We start from the raw sequence: 15,452 nt of genomic DNA on the forward strand, positions 1-15,452 counted from the left end.
CCTTTAATTTGATATATAGGTCGACCAGGTTTGGATAAGTCCTTCTATGGGGACAGACAGACCGACAGAGACGACACCGAAGCGAATACAATAGTAGTCCGTCCACTATACCTTTTATTATAATTACTATTGTAATTTAATAAAGGAAGGACGGACTAAAAAATGAATTCAGATTGTACAAGTTGCGGAAAAAAAATCGAAATTTCGAATTTCCCGCCAACTTTACACGCTCATGAAGGCTGTCTTAAGTTACCACATCATTTTCCACACGCCCAGCGCCAAGAAAGGCCGAGAATGGCCTATCTTAGCCCAGTACATAAACACACCCTGAAGACTTTGAAGGTGAGTAGGAGTAGGTCAGTAGGAAGGAAGCACATAGCGAAAAGGAATAGTGAATATTAGGTACCTACCTATATTAAATAATTCTTATAATATAACATAGAAAAAATTAGAAAGTAGGTAATAGTAACAAGAAAGTACAAAGTAAAAAAATAGAAAGTAAAAAATATGAGTCTGATTATTTTGCAAAATGTAAAGAACATAAAAAAACTGGTATCTGGTACACAGATATTGGTTAGAATGGCTAGTTCCGGTTACCGCATTGAAGCTGACACATTTGGTGAACTTCAAGTTCCCAATGACAAGTATTATGGTGCTCAAACTGTTCGCTCAACCATCAATTTTCCTATTGGTGGTGAAACGGAGAGAATGCCTTTACCTGTCATTACAGCAATGGGAACACTGAAGAAAGCTGCAGCTCAAGTGAACAAAGAGTTTGGTTTGGATGCCAAGGTTGCTGATGCAATATCTAAGGCAGCAGATGAAGTGATCAGTGGCAAATTGTATGCAGAACATTTTCCACTTGTCATATGGCAAACAGGTTCTGGTACACAGACCAATATGAATACTAATGAAGTAATCAGTAATCGGGCCATTGAAATTTTAGGTAAGTAGGTTCTGATACACAGATACTGCTGTAAGTTTGCTTCATTGCTCAAACTTAGTAATTTTTAAAACTTCATAAGGAACACTGTTTTGGGATGGTTTTCCCAAAATGGGGAAAGGTTGCTGTTCTTGCCTATAGCTGACTTTTGGCAACTTCTTAATCCCTATCTAGATCGAAGAAATAAGAAGAATGTAGGTACTTGATTTAAATAATGTTTGATTTTGATATGATTAAAATAATATAATTAGTTTGATATGATAAAAATGATATATGGACTTCTACACTTCTGGGACAACTGATTTGAGCCTTCAACCTCTGGTTCGATTCAGCAGTGCAATTACTCACATGAGCATTGAAACGATATTTGATTGGCCAAAATTTGAATACTTAATTTTAATTGGTTGAATATTTTTGCTGATTGGGCTAAAGAATAACCTGAGAACTAAGGACAATAACCTGCGGATTTGATACAATTTTTGTTTAGAAATTAACCGAATTTCTGGAAACATAATGATGGGGAAAGCTGCATTGACAAAATTTAACAAAGTATTATTAGGGGGATCAGAACTGCTGAATATTAAGGAGCGCGGTAGCGCTCCGCCCCGCCAAGTCAAGAAAGTTTGACCGCGCTACTAGAGATATTATACGCGACAGGGAAAGTAGCCGTTTTCAGGTAGTTGTAGACAGACAACTACAAATGATGGAAGAAAACGGATTGCGTGTGTGTGTTGGGGCATGAAAGTAGACCAAGTTGAAAAAAAAAGTCATCAAAATCGGTTAAGTTTAGCCGGAGATATTTGACTTTGAAAAACGTCAAATTTTTCATCATTTTCTGCTGCTGCTGCCGCTTCCGCTTCCGCTTCTTCTTTGACGTTGACCGCTCTACAGCCTAAACCACTGCACCGATTTTGATGGTTGATGGCTCATTTTTTTTCTCGTGAGTGGTAGGTGTGCCTTTCCATATTTTCAAGGCCCCCAAAGGGCCCCTTCAGCCTTAAATTTGATAAAAGACTGATTTTTAGGGGAAAAATTCTAAATTATCGCTCGAGTTGATTAATAAGGAAGTTTTGTACTATGTAGAGACAGAAGTCGGCGTGTCCGAGTGGTAAGAAGTGTGATCCGTGACTAACTGATGAGCGGGTGGGGTGGTTTAACAATATATCGGGAATAATATGAGCTAGAGACTTGAAATTTGGTTGTAGTTTACAAATGTGACAAAGGATGCAACTCAAAACATTTGGTTGAGATAGGTGCTGCGGTTGGCGGTATATTGACCGCTTTTTGGCGGTTTTCAGCTATATCGACTAAACGGTTAGAGATATTGTAAAAGTTTGGCTATAAGAACAAGAACACCCAAAATAAGCGTCATTCAATAGGATGAGGAAAGTGGTGTGATGTTCACACCAGATTTTTTAGTTGGCCCTTGGCTCTTTTTACCACATGCCCCGAAAAAAAAAATAACTTACCCAATGATGTTATTATGGTATTTTTCACTCGGAAATGTTCGGAACTTACCAAAACTTACCCAATGATGTTATTATGGTATTTTTCACTCGGAAATGTTCGGAACTTACCAAAACTTACCCAATGATGATATTACGGCATTTTCACTCGGAAATGGTCGGAACTTACTTACCCAATGATGTTACTATGGCATTTTTAACTGGGGAATGACCCGAACTTACTAAAACTTACATAATGATGTTACTATGGTTTTTCTCACTCGGAAACGACCCGAACTTACTAAAACTTACCCAAATATATTACTATGGTGTTTTTCACTCAGAAATAATCCAAACTCACCAAACCTTACCAAATGATGTTACTATGCCCATTGCCTTTGTACTTTGTTGCGCTATGCTCATACGTCATATTATGTTAAGTTTCTGCAAAAAGTTATGAGATCCCCCCAAAAAATGCCACTTCGTGGCATAAAAAAGACCCCGCCAAGTCGTTCCTCCCAAAATAAATCAAGTGCCCACAAAAAATGAACAAAAATCCATCCCACCCCAAAAAAGATTGGAAATCAATTTTGTACCCCGCCTTTTATTCACTTCATAATTTGTGTCCTACTTCACGTAGTACCTACCTTTCTTTCCCCTCATTGCACTCCTCTTTCTCTAATATTACTTCTGCTTCACTGCATTGGCGGCGGGCCATCAATTTATTTTTAAAGGATTGCACGCCGCCAATGCAGTGAAGCAGAAGTGAGATTAGAGGAAAGAGGAGTGCAATGAGGGTAAAGAAAGGTAGGTGGCACGCCGCCAATGCAGTGAAGCAGAAGTAATATTAGAGGAAAGAGGAGTGCAATGAGGGGAAAGAAAGGTAGGTGGCACGCCGCCAATGCAGTGAAGCAGAAGTAATATTAGAGGAAAGAGGAGTGTAATGAGGGGAAAGAAAGGTAGGTACTATGAAGTGAATAAAAGGCGGGGTACAAAATTGATTTCTAATCTTTTTTGGGGTGGGATGGATTTTTGTTTATTTTTTTGTGGGCACTTGATTTATTTTGGGAGGAACGACTTGGCGGGGTCTTTTTTATGCCACGAAGTGGTATTTTTTGGGGTTTGCTTTACAAAACAGGGGCAAAGTCTCAAATTGTAATAATTTTCCCTTCTTTAAAAGGCTCCGTCCTCAGAGGCAAGAATCATTATGACACAAATAAATGAACAAAAAAGAGAAATTTTAAATATGTAAAAAAAAATTATTTTATTTATATTTATTAGAGTGTGCCAAATATGTACAGTATCTCCACCTGGTAACAGTATCTCCACCTGGTTCTCAGCAAACAATCTTTCTCTAAATGTGTCTAAAACTTTTTACATGCCACTGGTTTGCCCAAGGTTATTTTCAAATATATCTTCTGTCAGCTTCAACCAATCATCGACAATAGCTTCCACTCAGGAAATTAGCTATTGGCTTTTTCTGGGCCTACGACGTACTCAGGCTGCTGGATGAGGTTAATACAGGGTTTATACGCGACCTGGAAAAACTGGAAAAGTCATGGAATCTGAAAATCGGCCAAAAAAATTATGGAAAAGTCATGGAAAATCGTGAAAATTTAAAGAAAACCTGGAAAAGTCATGGAATTTGCCACCCGGTCAAAAATTAAAAATGTTCAAATTAAAAATCAAGTTTCTTTCCCGAAAAACGATTTACTGTGTGATTTCAGACTATTTTATTAATTAATTTATTTCTTTTTGTGATTTCAGATGAGAATGTTCTGAACCTGAGTTCCGCAGGATCCTCAGACTCGGAAGAAGGAGAGGAGGGGGGAGGCTGGGACTTTGTTCAGGGTGGTCAGGACGCGCGTACACTCGCCACTCACACGTCCCACACTGTAACTGTGAGTGCAAAACTTAAAATTTTTGATACACACTTTACTTTCCATGTTCAAATGACCAAATAGGGTAAGTGTACCTTTTATTCGCCCACCTAAAAAACGTACCATTTATTGGCTTACCCGCCCACATTTATTTTTATAATTTTTGTTTTTATGACTACAATTTTTGAACAGCACTGGTTCGATAGCAGTCTTTAAGCCCTTTCTTTTTGTGAGTACAAAACTTGAATTTTTTGATGCACACTTTACTTTCCATGTTCCAATGACCAAATAACCAAGTGGGCGTCTACAACCGAAAACCCATCGACCCTCGCCCAGTACCGACCCAAGAGAAAATAAGCAAACCATGCTAATGAATAGAAGCGTCCTCAAAAGAGCCTTGACCATAGTACCAACCCTTTTAGTGCTCACTGCAGCATTGTAGAATTTTCCAAATATTTCAATAATCCGCGCCCAATTGATACCTACCATCCTGGCACCGGTCGCTATGCACATTTATATGACTTACCTACTCATTTTCCTTTCAAGGCTGAGTGGGCCCCACAACAGCCAGTCACGGAATCAATCATTTGCATCATACATTTTTTTTTACATCTCCGGGAATCGAACCCGGGTCTCCCACGTGCAAGGCGAGCGCAGTGACCAGTACGTCATGAGAGCTGAAGTACTTATTCATAAAAATGCGATCCAGTGAAAAATATTCTTATTAAATTTTATAAACCGGTTTTTCTTCCCGCAGAACTTAGTAGGCGTCTACAACGGAAAACCCATCGACCCTCGCCTAGTACCGACCCAAGAGAAAATAAGCAAACCATGCTAATGAATAGAAGTGTCCTCAACGGAGCATTGACCATAGTACCAACCCTCTTAGTGCTCACTGCAGCATTGTAGACTTTTCCAAATATTTCAATAATCCGCGCCCAATGTTTACCTACCATGCTGGCACCGGTCGCTATGCGCATTTATATGACTTAGCTACTCATTTTCCTTTCAAGGCTGAGTGGGCCCCACAACATCCAGTCACGGAATCAATCATTTGCATCATACATTTTTTTTTTTTTACCTCTCCGGAAATCGGACCCGGGTCTCCCACGTGCAAGGCGAGCGCAGTGACCAGAACGTCATGGGAGCTGAAGTACTTATTCATAAAAATGCGATCCAGTGAAAAATATTCTTATTAAATTTTATAAACCGGTTTTTCTTCCCGCAGAACTTTGACTCGGATTCAGACGACATGAATCATCCGTTGAATCCGGATGCGGCGGAGTTCGTGCCCGTCACCTCTCCTGGACTCACCAAGCCCAACCGCGCTGCACCCTGGGAGACCAATCATCACGAAGACGTTCAACTGGGCAACGGAGTTGATAAACACGGAGGTAATAAGAAGATTTATTTATCAGGAGCTCAGCCACTCCTGCTGTACTTAAGGCCAGCCACACACTATCAGGTAGACCTGACAGGTACACCTGATCAGTTATACTTGACACCTGATGAGCACACACACTCTCGGACGTTCAACTGGGCAACGGAGTTGATAAACACGGAGGTAATAAGAAGGTTTATTTATCAGTAGCTTAGCCACTCCTGCTATACTTAAGGCCAGCCACACACTATCAGGTAGACCTGACAGGTACACCTGATCAGTTATACTTGACACCTGATGAGCACACACACTCTCAGGTAGACCTGACAGGTACCGCTGAAAAAGTCCGTCTGTCAGGTCTACCTGATACCTGGTGAGCGCACACACTCTCAGGCAGACCTGACAGGTTCGGCTGAAAAAGTCCGTCTGTCAGGTCTACCTGATACCTGTGTGACTAGCCTAGGGGATTCTGACTGAAAGAGTGAGCCAACAAGCAGGGTCCGTCCCTCCGGAATTTTTTTACCCGTAGTGAGTGGAGGAGAAACAGTACCTATGTACCTACTACATTTGTTTAATATTCATTTTATTATTATTCTTGATCTTGGTTTTTGATTTTAACTTCAATGTAATGAATTTAAAAATCAAAGACTAGAGCCCGTTTCCTCTCTTTATTCCCAATATAATTTTTAAGTCACCCATCCATTTATTGGCCTTTCTCGGCGTAGCCTTAACAATACCAATAGTCCGTCACTATACCTTGCTTTATCTATTATTAGTAGATAAAGTAAAGGACGAAGTGGAGTCATTTGTTGATGTCCTTTAAATTTACGGACGTCGGACGGCGTCAAATGAAGCTTTTTCCTTATATTGGTTCCACGCGAGACCTGGCAAAAATACATTGCTCGTCTCGTATGTGCTGTCGTTACATCACTAGAGGCGGCATAAACGTACCTTATCAAAACAAAGAACCCTGCCAGCCTACGTTTTAGCTTAGTTGGTAATGCCGTCTGCCTTTAAGCGCTAGGCCGCGGGTTCGATTCCCGCCGCGGCGGATTTTATCCTGATGGAAATAATGTTCCGTTCCTCGGAACGACTGGGTATCTCCTATCCTGTCTTCCGTTTCTTCTTCGATTTCGGGGACGATAAGACCATAGCAGTTACCAGTTCCCTCTGTCAAAACCTCTTGTAAAAATAAAAAAAAAAAAAAAACAAAAAAAAAAAAAAAAAAAAAAACAGAACCCTTTTCTTTGCAGGTGAGATGAAATACACGGATTCGATCAAATACACGGAAGATAAATACCCACGGAGATATCGCAATACACCGGCGCCGAAAGATACACACCGGAAGCGGGAACATTCCGGTTGGAGTCGTGTTGGAGCACGCCGATTGACGACACACATCTCCTGCTCCCCGAAAAAAGACCGAATCCGTTGAAACGACTCAAATGGACGAGTCGGAATTTTTCTCCGAGATTTCCAAACGACCCAGCGGCGTGTTCGATCGTTGGGAAGAAAATGGAGGTGAGTTTTTTTTTTTTTTTTTTTTTTTTTTTTTGCCCAGAATGGTCACCCATCCCGAATACTCAACCACGCCCCACTGTTGCTTAACTTCAATGATCCATTGGGGGACTCCCATGGCGTAGTGGGTCACTGCGCCTCGCCTTGCACGCGGGAGACCCGGGTTCGATTCCCGGCGGAGTCAAGAAATTTGTATCATGCAAATGATTGACTCCGTGACTGGATGTTGCGGGGCCCACTCAGCCTCGTGGTGAGGAAAATGAGTAGCTATGACATATAAATGCGCATAGCGACCGGTGCCAGTATGGTAGGTAAACATTGGATGTTAGGATTATCGAGATATTGGGAAAAATCCTACAATGCTGCAGTGAACACCTAAGTTGTGATATAATAACACAAAGAAACTGCATTTACATTGGGGACTGGTGTATTTCAACGTGCTTATTGCCGCTGACTGACTACCTTAGCTGTTAAGTGGCGCAAGTACCAACCTAAGTGGTGTATTGGTTACCACGGTGGACTTTGAATCTGGAGGTTGGTGGTTCGAGTCCAAGTCTTGAAATTTGAAATTTACACCCATATTTATGAACAAAATGCTGGCTCTTAAGTTCGTGCTAAGGATAGTCTCAAGGCATTTGATTGGTCAATTTTGACTTGAAACTGATCTAAGAACATTCTTGTTCATAAATACGAGTGTTAGTGTAGTGTATGTCAAGGGGGAACATTTGTGACAAGCATTTATGCTTAAAAAATCCTTTGAAAAAGACTATCCTTGTAATTCCAGTGGCACAGGTAACACTCGTATTTATGAACAAGAATGATCGTTCTTAGATCAGTCTCAAGTCAAAATTGACCAATCAAATGCCTTAAGACTATGCTTAGTACGAACTTAAGAGCCAGCATTTTGTTCATAAATATGGGTGTAAGTTTTGATGTCACAATATGTAGCTAACATTTTCTTCCTTTTTTTTTTTTAATTTAAAGAAGGTTTTGCTTACCTATTTGTTTAGACTGCGGGAGTAAAGGGACTTTTCAGTCTCATTCTGGCAGGATGAACAAAGTATATTCTGTTCTATTCGATTCTAACACTCGTATTTATGAACAAGAATGATCGTTCTTAGATCAGTCTCAAGTCAAAATTGACCAATCAAATGCCTTGAGACTATGGCATCGGATAATCACGTAGAGAATTCGGTGAGCAACGTAGACAAACCGGTAAGCAACCTCTTTGAAATCTCAACGGAAGAGACCAGCTATAACGAGAAGCCGCAGGAACACGATGACCTTACGTTTGAAACAAAAGAAAGTTCCTTCCAGGAAGAAACACATACCGAAACGAAAGTTGAGAGTTCCTTCCAGGAAACACATGTTGCTTTGGAAACCAACCTGGACGATTTCACCTCGCAAGAGACCAAACTAGACGACTTTATTAGCGCACACACTGAAAAAACACCAGAAGTATCAGAACCTAAAGAAGAAGTCCTTGATGATCTGGTAAGCGTTCCAACCAGTGTCCCAGACGTTGTGCCTAACCAAGATGCTAACGAGGAATCTCCCAGCCCCGCTGTTGATCTAACACAGGACATTGTTGAAGAGAAAGAAGCAGTAGTAACACCCACTGATGAAACAAACTCCGAAACGCTTTGGAAACCAACCTGGACGATTTCACCTCGCAAGAGACCAAACTAGACGACTTCATTAGCGCACACACTGAAAAAACACCAGAAGTATCAGAACCTAAAGAAGAAGTCCTTGATGATCTGGTAAGCGTTCCAACCAGTGTTCCAGACGTTGTGCCTAACCAAGACGCTAACGAGGAGTCTCCCAGCCCCGCTGTTGATCTAACACAGGACATTGTTGAAGAGAAAGAAGCAGTAGTAACACCCACTGATGAAACAAACTCCGAAAAATTGCTATATATATCATTCTTCGGATTTTTATTATATGTCTGGTTGCGCCCTTCGAGAACTATGCAATTGCAACCTCTTTTTAGATAGATTGCAACCTTTTTAGATGGATAATAATCATTTTTCGGATAGATTGAACGATTTTTCGTCTGTGGAAAATCGCTTCCAATTTATATTGTATCCCTCTGAATTTTCAAATAAAAAGCACCTTTCATACGAAGAAAAATGTATTTTCTTTTATGGAAGAAAGTTTCCCTCGCTTTTCTGATTTTTGTTTTGAGACTGTTGTGTTAGTCCGTTCCTTGTTTATGATTTATACGTCACACCATTTCAATAGCTTTATAATATATGTAGATTTTGAAAAAATCAAAAATCTCCGCACTACTCCGCAGTGATTTCAAAAAATTTGAACGGTATTTGGTAATGCTTAATGCGTTCTCTACCACCTAACCTTTAGCGCTCTTGTATAAATTTCCGAATAAATTTATTTATTTATTATTTCGAATAAATGAGAATGAAATTCAATGCCATGACTGGGATTGAACCTGCATTCACCCTGGTAACCAGGCGATTGTCTTTAACCACTACGCCACCGAGGCAGGCACCAAGCCAATCCATTTTTTTTTTTTTTTTTTTTTTTTTTTTTTTTTCTTTTTTCACCAAATTTTTTCCCCGGTTTGGAAAAAAAATTTTTCAACGCTTGAGGCCAAGCTGGCATCGGATAATCACGTAGAGAATTCGGTGAGCAACGTAGACAAACCGGTAAGCAACCTCTTTGAAATCTCAACGGAAGAGACCAGCTATAACGAGAAGCCGCAGGAACACGATGACCTTACGTTTGAAACAAAAGAAAGTTCCTTCCAGGAAGAAACACATACCGAAACGAAAGTTGAGAGTTCCTTCCAGGAAACACATGTCGCTTTGGAAACCAACCTGGACGATTTCACCTCGCAAGAGACCAAACTAGACGACTTCATTAGCGCACACACTGAAAAAACACCAGAAGTATCAGAACCTAAAGAAGAAGTCCTTGATGATCTGGTAAGCGTTCCAACCAGTGTTCCAGACGTTGTGCCTAACCAAGACGCTAACGAGGAGTCTCCCAGCCCCGCTGTTGATCTAACACAGGACATTGTTGAAGAGAAAGAAGCAGTAGTAACACCCACTGATGAAACAAACTCCGAAACAGCTGAGAAAGAAACCCCCCTCAGCGAAGTCCCAGTCATTCCACAAGAAGCCCAGACCGTAGAAAGCGCTGAGGAGTCGACCGCTTCTAGCGACCTAGCAGCCAAGGTTGCCGGTGCGCTGGTAGTAGGAGCTGCAGCTGCTGGTGCCGCAGTAGCGGTCAAGAAGGCAACTGCGGCCAAAAAGACGGACAAGCCTGGACCTGCGGCAAAACCTGCAAGCAAACCACTAGCGAAAACTACGACCACAAAGACAACAACGGCCGCTAAACCAGCGATTTCTCCCGTTAAGAAGACCGCAACAACGACAGCCAAGCCTGCGCCTAAGCCAGCAACGAAGCCTGCACCTAAACCAACCACTGCAGCGCCTAAATCTACAACCACAGCCCCTAAGCCAGCCCCTGTTAGAAAACCAGTCGCAAGTACCATCACTAAAACGGCGACCTCGACTGTTTCTGCAGCTCCTAAGCCGAGTGCGCCTAAACCGGCAGCCCCTAAGAAACCAGTAGCCGCTCCTGCACCTAAGCCGCGACCTGCTACCGCTGCTCCTGCACCTAAGCCTCTGACCAATGGCGTGACGAAACGGCCTGTCTCGGCTACAACTACAGGTGAGATTGTTTGCTATAGATTTTCCATTGCTTTTTTACTTTCTATTATTTTTCAAGGGGTTTCTTCTTCCTAACGCCGACCTTATTTAATTAGAAAAAGGCTAGGAAGAAGAAGATTTTTCAAGAGGTTTGATCGTGGGAACTGTAATCGTCCCAAAATGGAACAGAGAAGGAGGACAGGATAAGAGAAAGCCAACCGTCCCGAGAATGATCCTAATCTGTTTACAATAAAGTTCGCCCCAAGCGGGAATAGAACCTGCTATTCCTAGGTAACTAGACTGGCTGAAGAACATTTCAAAAACAAACAGTCCATTTGCGAATCATCAGCAGGTCTAGTATACGGGAATTCCAGGATTTCTGCCCCCCAGAACAATATGTACCTATTTATATTTCTTCACCTTAATCATATGTGATCAAGCTATGTTTTTAAAGTTTCTTGTAGGCTGTGCGCCCCTCAAAAAAAATGCCTTTCAGGCGAACTTTTCAGTCTCTTCCAGGCAGCCCTATTGTGTAGCCTTGAGTCCATACTTCTTGGAAAGACGAACCTTTCCAAAAGAGTCTTGACCTAAATCTCTAACCCCATGTGTGTTTCACATTTCAGCCTCCCGAACTTCGTCCTCCAGTGTCACGAGTGCCTCGGCCGCCAAACCAGCCGCCCCCCGAGTGCCTCTCTCCCAGCGAACCTCAGCCGCCAAACCAGCGACCAAGCCAGCAACGGCCAAACCTAGCACGACCAGCAAGCCAACGACGGCGAGTAAGCCAGCGACCGCGACTAGACCTGCGACCACAACGAGCAAACCTGCTACCACCACTTCTACAGGTAATTGTAATAAGTGGGCAATGTTTTATTTGACATCAATAGATCGGTTGGGCTTACTTGGGTGATGTTTCAAAGTCATAGAGCAGGAAAAATGAGGACCAACGGAACTTTTCTTTTTCTTCTACGACTTCTTGATACCTTATTTGTTTTGTTGCTTCATTTCTAGTGCTTTTCTTCTGCAAAAATGTTAAGTTTTTGGTTTTATTTTATGCAAATAAAAAATTTAACTCGTTTTTACCTTCTTTCGTTTCTTGCTCTTGTAACATGTAATGTTCTAAGCAATTGTAATTGTATTATGGAACAAATAAAATTACCAAATTACCAAAAAATGTAAAAAAAGAATCAAATACAAAAAAAAAAAAACATTAGTTTAAACTAAGAAGTCTCAAATTGTAACAATTTTCCCAAATGAAATAAAGAACTAACCATACAACAAATTAAATATCTATAGGTACTACATAGAACATTTTATAAGACATATATGTAAAGATAAACCTATTATTCTATCCTAAAAATGATAAGAATCAATAATAACATTTCACATAACATCAATAATAAGACCTGAAGATATAGAGGACGAAATGAATCAACCCTTCACACCTGAAGAACTGGAAGCGGCAATTAAATCAGGCCTTATCACCACCCCCGGCCGTGACAACATTCATTATCCGATGATTGAAAACCTACCGGATGTAAGTAAAAAGCAACTCCTAAGTATTTTTAATTTAATTTGGAAAAAATCAAAGATTCCTGACCAATGAAGAGATATAGTGGTAGTCCCTTTCCTTAAGCCAGGGAAAAACCCGGAAAATCATTCCTCGTACCGACCAATCACTTTAGCTTCATGTGTTCTTAAAACTTTTGAGCGAATGATAAAACTAAGACTAGACTGGTGGCTCGAACACAACAATGTTTTACCCAAATCTCAATACGGGTTTAGAAAAACTCGGTCAATTCAAGAAGCTCAGGCATCCCTCCTAATTGATATTCACCAAGGTTTTTTGGAACAAAAATCAACTCTAGCCGTCCTATACGATATAGAAGGAGCTTACAACAATGTTCAAATACCTATTTTGATTGAAAAATTAGAAAGAATTAAAGTGCCCAAAAGAATTCGAAACATCATTTACAATATTGTACACATGAGAAAACTACATCTTCGAGTAAATAATGAAATCTCTGACCCCCAGCAAGCTTATCTTGGTTTAGGTCAAGGGGATATTCTAAGTTGTCCTTTGTACTCACTCTATATTTATGATCTTGAAGAAAATTTACCCCCTTCAATCTCACTTGTACAATTTGTCGACGATTTTTGTATGTACGTCTCGGACAAAAAAGAAGAAAATTGTGTGTCAAAGGCAATCATTGGTGTCAACTATGCGCATAAATACATGGAAAAAAACGGACTAACCCTTTCGCCGACCAAAACCGAAGCTTGCATCTTTTCAAAGAAAAGATCTTTGAATATCCAAAATACCTTACGAGCTAAACACATAGAAATAGAAGTTAAAAAAAGAGTACGCTTCCTAGGTCTATTGCTAGAAACAAAACTTAACTGGAATTATCACTTGGAATATTTAACGATAAAGTGTAATAAATACCTTAATATAATGAAAATGATATGTAATAAACACTGGGGTATGAACCCCACGATTGGTCTCAATTATTACAAAGCAACTATTCGCGCTACTCTAGATTTTGGATCCGTTTTCTACTCCGAGTCCTGTTCATCAAAATTAAAAACTTTAGATAAAGTTCAAAACCAAGCTTTAAGATTAGCAATGGGTTACCTCAATAGTACACCCATAGATAACATTTTGGTGGAGTGTAGAGAAAATCCTATGAGTAAAAGAACGCCCCAACTTGTGGACCGCTTTGTACTGAAAGTTATCTCGTCACAAACAGCTCTAGCGGCTAAACTTAATACCCTGACGGTAACGCATATGACATCTAAATATTGTAAAACCAAACCTACCCCTCCAATTGTTAACAGCTATTGTAATATCTCCCACCAATACGGAAGAGAACTAATCACTTATGAGAAACCGATTATTTACAATTATGACTATGATATTGGTAAAGTTTCTCTTCAATCCGAAACTTTTAACGAGTACAGAAAACATCCAGATTCACTTCAAGACGCAGCGCTCAGTAGCGAGATTCAAGAAAAATGCCCAAATGCTATTTGTATTTATACGGACGCTTCTAAGAAAAACGAGAAAGTTGGGGCAGCCTGGTTCTGTCCTACATACAAGAGCAAAGCTTGTTTCAAACTCCATCCGGCCACATCTACCTATACTGCTGAGGTGATCGGTATTTGGGAAGCTCTGAAATACTCAGCGAGCCTAAAAAATAACGAAATTCTAATTCTAACCGACTCCAAAAGTGCATGCCAAAAACTATCCAAAAATTGCCTTAACACAACCCCCACACACTTGGAACTTGAAATATTGAGCTCTTACAAACACCTGCAAAATACCTGCAAAACAGTTAAACTGGCCTGGATTAAGGGACATGAAGGTATAAAAGGAAACGTTGAAGTCGATAGGTTGGCAAAATACGCCACCGTCCACGGAGAAGCATCCAGTATTAAGTTATGTCCCTCTGATGTCAAATGTCATTTGAAAAAACAATCCTCTGAATACCTGTTAGCAATGGGTTACCTCAATAGTACACCCATAGATAACATTTTGGTGGAGTGTAGAGAAAATCCAATGAGTAAAGAATGCCCCAACTTGTGGACCGCTTTGTACTTAAAGTTATCTCGTCACAAATAGCTCTAGCGGCTAAACTTAGTACCCTGACGGTAACACATATGACATCTAAATATTGTAAAACCAAACCTACCCCTCCAATTGTTAACAGCTATTGTAATATCTCCCACCAATACGGAAGAGAACTAATCACTTATGAGAAACCGATTATTTACAATTATGACTATGATATTGGTAAAGTTTCTCTTCAATCCGAAACTTTTAACGAGTACAGAAAACATCCAGATTCACTTCAAGATGCAGCGCTCAGTAGCGAGATTCAAGAAAAATGCCCAAATGCTATTTATTTTGTATTTATACGGACGCTTCTAAGAAAAACGAGAAAGTCGGGGCAGCCTGGTTCTGTCCTACATATAAGAGCAAAGCTTGTTTCAACCTCCACCCGGCCACATCTACCTATACTGCTGAGGTGATCGGTATTTGGGAAGCTCTCAAATACTCAGCGAGCCTAAAAAATAACGAAATTCTAATTCTAACCGACTCGAAAAGTGCATGCCAAAAACTATCCAAAAATTGCCTCAACACAACCCCCACACACCTGGAACTTGAAATTTTGAGCTCTTACAAACACCCGCAAAACAGTTAAACTGGCCTGGATTAAGGGACATGAAGGTTTAAAAGGAAATGTTGAAGCCGATAGGTTGGCAAAATACGCCACCGTCCACGGAGAAGCATCCAGTATCAAGTTATGTCCCTCTGATGTCAAATGTCATTTGAAAAAACAATCCTCTGAATACCTTATAAATTTTCTTGACACAACAAACAACAAAGGACTCTTCTATAAGAATATCTTCAAAGACGTAACTATTTCCCCTAAACCATGGCTTAACGACAGAATTTACAGCCCCCGCCGATTTATTGTATACATGAACCGTCTGAGGGTAAACCATGCCCTATGTAAAGCATACCTCAACGGGAAATTCATATCGATGGGTGATTTGTGCTTCAAATAGGTCCCACTAATGATTCACATTGAAATTCGGCCCCAAAAA

At 40.5% G+C, this 15,452-nt stretch overlaps 1 protein-coding gene across 1 annotated transcript in view; it reads left to right on the plus strand.

The window, feature by feature from the left end:
• The first annotated feature begins 349 nt into the window (after positions 1-349).
• LOC103512153 (fumarate hydratase, mitochondrial-like) overlaps positions 350-15,452 on the plus strand; it is an 18,054-nt gene continuing 2,951 nt past the window's right edge. Inside the window, exon 1 of the mRNA XM_017445282.2 lies at positions 350-946. Coding sequence (XP_017300771.2) covers positions 508-946 — 439 coding nt within the window. The 5' untranslated portion in view covers positions 350-507. The remainder of the gene's footprint in view (positions 947-15,452) is intronic.

The sequence above is a fragment of the Diaphorina citri genome, unplaced genomic scaffold (genome assembly GCF_000475195.1).
Source record: "Diaphorina citri unplaced genomic scaffold, Diaci psyllid genome assembly version 1.1 scaffold798, whole genome shotgun sequence".
Lineage (NCBI taxonomy): Eukaryota > Metazoa > Arthropoda > Insecta > Hemiptera > Psyllidae > Diaphorina > Diaphorina citri.